Genomic DNA, 5,371 nt, shown 5'->3' with positions numbered 1-5,371 from the left:
TGGGAATAACAAATTAAACATGTACGCGTTTCATTCTGATATATTCTTAGAAAAATAATTTTGAATTGCTATATAAATTACGGACGAACAGACCACTGTGTGTTCAGGGGGGGCCCATGAGAAATAACTTCTTCCAGAGGCTTCTCCCTTCTTTGGAGAAGATACAACCCAGAATGTGTCAAAGACACAGACTGTTACCATCAGTTAGCACAAAAATGTTTTGATCCTGGGGTATTAATAACAGAATAATATACAGCCGTGCAAGTTTTATCCAGAGAACCAGCACTAAAGGACCAGAGAGAGAGAGAGAGATAAGAGTGGTTTAAGACACACAGGAAGTTCTGCTGATGTGAGAAGAGCTTTGTTTGGTCTTTCTGTGTCACAGGCAGATAATTTAATACACTACTGGAATGAAATAATTCAACTCCCCAGGCCAGATCTCTCGTCAAAGTCAAGAACCCGATGCTAATAAACAGCCAGTCCTCCAAAAGCTCCAGGAGAGTGAAAGATTGATGTTTGAGAAAATACAGCATTCATTTCAAAGAGACTTGTGAGTGCAATGGCTCACACTCCAGTGCTGCAGTTTTAGTGTCTCTGCATTTGGAATAAAAGTAAATGTACCAATGCTCATCGACAATTATATAAAACCTTAGGCATAAATTTAACTAATTAGAAAAAGGTGAATTTAGAAAAGAATAGAAAAAAATCGAATAGAGAAAATCGAAAAGTAGAAAGTGAGGCATGTGAAATTATAATGACTTTGTCTAAGCAAACTAAACAAATATTTAATTTTATAATAAGACATCATTGAGAAGTGGACTTGGTGCATCCTTCTTTGAAATCAATAAATCAGTACTGAATCATACCAGTTCAGAATTGTGACAATGTTACATAAATTACATAATGATGAGTTCATGTCTGGTGGAAAGGGATGGAAGTTTTCGGCACACTCTTGCAGGGTTGTGTGTCAGCAGTAGAGGGCGTGACTGCAGTGTGCCAATGAAGGACCCATATAGGCCCAATTGCTGTCCATTCAAACAGCCCATTAAACTAAATATAACATTGCTGTAATCTGTAAAATTCTGTTTTGATCATACTTCAAATGTATGTATGTAGCTATCAAAAAAAGAAATTATCAAGACAGATATCCACAGACAATTATAAACTGTCAATAAAATCAATATACATGATGACTTCAACAGTTTCTGGATTTAAGATATGCTCATTACAAAATAATAAAATAAAAAAGAACAAACAAACAAATAAATGAATGGATTCGCCGTGTTGACAAACTGCCATTTCAAATACGAACCACAAGATGGCGCATGGGAAGTTGTTGCCCAAGAAATGCACAGAGGGTTCATTCCGTCTCCTGACGTTAAACCTTTTTTCCATCTCATCTCTTTATATATATTGACTTGACACTGTCCCTTCATGGAAAAGATATTAAACCATATGAATTTATAAGTATATTTAGAATTTCCTTTTGAAAGAAATATGGAATTATAGCCATCATGTCCCCAGCCAGGGCTGAATATCAAGTAGAACCTGACAAAAGTTAAAGTCAAATAATAAAAAAAGAAAACATCAGACATTATATCATAGTGGTTTTCTGTCTTAAAAATGGATGCTTGTCGAAAAAGAAATATGCTATAAAATATAACTTGATTCAAATATGCATAAAATAGGCTCTACAATATGCTGTAAGAATATAACTACAAATACATTCTGATAATATAATAAAAAAAATGTCCCAACAGTTTACATTTCTAAAAAGTATTTACAAACTATTTTGACCACAACTAGAATTTAAGGACAATCCTGAAAATGAGTGAGTGAGTGAGTGAGTGAGTGAGTGAGTGAGTGAGTGAGTGAGTGAGTGAGTGAATGAATGAATGAATGAGTGAGTGAATGAGTGAGTGAATGAATGAATGAATGAATGAATGAATGAATGAATGAATGAATGAACGAACGAACGAACGAATGAATGTGAACGAACGGACTCCTCTCATACTATACAAACGTTCAATAGCTTTTATGACAGCTTTTGCTTTGAATGTAACTATATAATACATCAAGGCACTTCAGGGTCAAATATTAATTATTAGCATTAAATCTACAAAATAGAAATCAAAACAAAAAGCTTATGAACACTAGTGAATAACTTACAAAAGCAACATCAAATGTCACTTTTATTTTTAACCTAAAACCTTTATGCAGAAAATAGATTAATTTGTCAACTCTTAGACTCTTTAGTTGTGGAGTAAAATTATTATGAATGAATGTTAAAGACATATATACATTGAATAAGAAGACAACATGAGGTGTGTTGTATTAAATTGCTCTACACAACAACTGATCTGTTTACCCCAATTGATGTAGACAGATTAAATCCACATAACCTGATCACACGATGAGTGTAGTGTAAGTGTGTCAGTGCAGGCAGAGATTAACATAAGCATTGTCTAAACCATATTCTGCTGAGCAGTCAAATATGCTAATCTATCATCTGTCCTATAAAGGCACCTAAACGGAGTGTGCTCACTTTCCCAGACCAAACAAACCTCCGGCGAGGTGTGGAGAAACAACAAACCAGCGATCATGAATGGCACGGAGGGACCGGACTTTTACATCCCCATGTCTAATGTGACTGGTGTGGTGCGCAGCCCATACGAGTACCCACAATACTACCTGGCATCGGAAGGGGCGTTTTACGGTGTCGCCGCGTACATGTTCTTCCTCATCGTTTCCTGCACCACCATCAACGGCCTCACACTGTATGTGACCGTTGAAAACACCAAACTTCGAACCCCCCTGAACTACATCCTTCTGAACTTAGCCGTGGCTGACCTCTTTATGGTGTTTGGTGGATTCACGACCACCTTCTACACCTCCTTACATGGATATTTCGTCCTGGGACGTGCCGGCTGCAACATAGAGGGCCTGTTCGCTACGCTCGGCGGTGAGATCGCGCTCTGGTCTTTGGTAGTCTTGGCTGTTGAGAGATGGGTGGTCGTCTGCAAGCCCTTCACCAAATTCCGCTTCACGCAAATCCACGCCACCTTGGGTGTTGCCTTCTCTTGGACAATGGCCTGTACGTGTGCCATACCGCCTCTAGTCGGATGGTCCCGCTACATTCCTGAGGGCTTGCAGTGTTCGTGCGGAGTGGATTATTACACGTTGAATCCTGAGACTGAAAACGAGTCTTTTGTTATCTACATGTTCGTCGTGCACTTCTCGATCCCTCTCATCGTCATTTCTTTCTGCTACGGCCGTCTGCTCTGCACTGTCAAGGTGGCAGCCGCCCAGCAGCAGGAATCCGAGACTACCCAGAGGGCCGAGAGAGAAGTTACCCGAATGGTAATCCTCATGGTCATCGCTTTCCTGATATGTTGGCTCCCCTACGCCAGCGTCGCCTGGTATATCTTCACCCACCAGGGGAGTCAGTTCAGCCCCATTTTCATGACCATCCCAGCATTCTTTGCCAAGAGCTCAGCGCTCTACAACCCGCTCATTTACATCTTCATGAATAAGCAGTTCCGTCACTCCGTGATGTTAGTATTGTTCTGTGGAAACGATCCATTCCACGACGAGGAGGAAGCAAGTTCCACCTCAAAGTCCAAGACAGAGACCTCATCCATCTCTGCATCTTCTGCCTGAGGGTCACGCTCAAGGTTATTTGCGGAATACACAATTCAACTGCCTGCCATAGCAGCAACTTCCCTGTCCGGACATATGGAAAATTCTGAAACGGCAGATGGAGTTGTATACTAATATCTCGGTACACATGCGTTTCAATACAGCTCAGACTGTGAATGGGATAAAACGATTTTATATAAAAAAATATATAATATGTGCAATTATTATTATAGGATAATATAAGAGCACTTTAAATATTTATACCTTTACATCAATGCAGCGCCAGGCGCGACGCAAGAGTTTTTTGCTAGTTTCAGCCCGACGCAGTTATCATTTTCATGTCCTGCGCCACGTTGTTTAAATAGCAAATGTATGTACGTCTTTGTGCGCCCATGGGCGTGCAGGTCTGAAAACGAGGTTGCTAAACGTTGCCATTTTGAGGCAACTGTTCTATTTAGAAAACTAAGTCTATTTAGATTGCGCCATTGAGCAACAAAAACCTGGTCTAAAGTCAATGGCGCATTATTTATTTTTTGGTTATTTAAAGGGCGCATTAATAATATGTGCTTATATAGGCGAGTGCACATCGCGTGTACATTCTCATTACACACACACAGGGACACGCAGCAGCACACAAACATGCCAAATGTTGAAAATAAAAGGATTACAATGTAAAATATTATTACTGTGTACACAAAGATTTGGTGGAATCCGGCTTGTCCAGTAGATGATCTGCTTGCACGCTTTAACCTCGCGCACGAGCAGATCCGTTTCCTCGCTAGAGAAGCGTTCAGTTTTTCTACTTCCAAATTCTGCCCTGTAAAAAGCAAATCCGCCATGGCGCGAGAGCAACTGGCTTTTAAAGGGAATTGGAGATGTTTGTGAGATAATGTTTGGAGATAATTGCATTTTACGCCCAAAACACACCCATTACTCATTAAGAGAATAGGGACAACCCTTTTAGACCATGCGCCGGGCGTGCCGGCCATTTTTTTCGTCGTTAAACCAGCTAAAGTGGATTCGGACACGCCCTAACTGCACCTGCGCTTTAGAGCATGCACTTAGATCGTTAAAATAGGGCCTTTAGTGTGCAAGAGGACCTGGGTTTAAATCCTGATTTTATACATTATATTCATAATTGGGATTTTATATAGATTTGAGGTCAGTAAGATTTAATTTTTTTAATTCATACTTTTATTTAGCAAGGATGCATCAAATTGATCAAAAGTGACTGTAAAGACTTCTACATTGTTACAAGATATCTTTAAAAAAATATGCATCATTGTTTCTACAAAAATATTAAGCAGCACAAATGTTTTCAACATTGATAATAATCAGAAATGTTTCTTGAGCAGCAAATCAGCATATTAGAATGATTTCTGAAGGATCAAGTGACTGAAGACTGGAGTAATGATGCTGAATTCAGTTTAGCCATAACAGGAATAAATTACATTTTAAAATATATTAAAATAGAAAACAAATTTAAATTGCATTAATATTGTAATTATATTTTATAATACATATATGATGTAATAAAAATATACTAATATCATCACATTTTTTGATCCAACAAATGCAGGGTTGGTAGGCATAAGAATATATATATTATTCATATTTTTTTATATAACCCACATATTTAATCAATGTTATGAATCAGCATGAACGAATCAATCAAAATCACTTCGTTTTAATTAATTTTTGCAGAATAAACCAGCTGCAGAGCACCAGAATA

The 5,371-nt window shown here is 38.4% G+C and overlaps 1 protein-coding gene across 1 annotated transcript; it reads left to right on the top strand.

The window, feature by feature from the left end:
- Positions 1-2,551: 2,551 nt before the first annotated feature.
- On the top strand, positions 2,552-5,099 carry rhol (rhodopsin, like). The gene has a single exon (XM_079596844.1). It carries the CDS (start codon positions 2,602-2,604, stop codon positions 3,658-3,660), a length of 1,059 nt encoding a protein of 352 aa, XP_079452970.1. The 5' UTR covers positions 2,552-2,601; the 3' UTR covers positions 3,661-5,099.
- Positions 5,100-5,371: the final 272 nt, after the last annotated feature.

This window comes from Phoxinus phoxinus (assembly GCF_949152265.1).
Source record: "Phoxinus phoxinus genome assembly, chromosome: 22".
In the NCBI taxonomy this organism is placed as follows: Eukaryota; Metazoa; Chordata; class Actinopteri; order Cypriniformes; family Leuciscidae; genus Phoxinus; species Phoxinus phoxinus.
The sequence above is the reverse complement of the archived record's forward strand: the minus strand, read 5'-3'. Positions and strand labels throughout refer to the sequence as shown.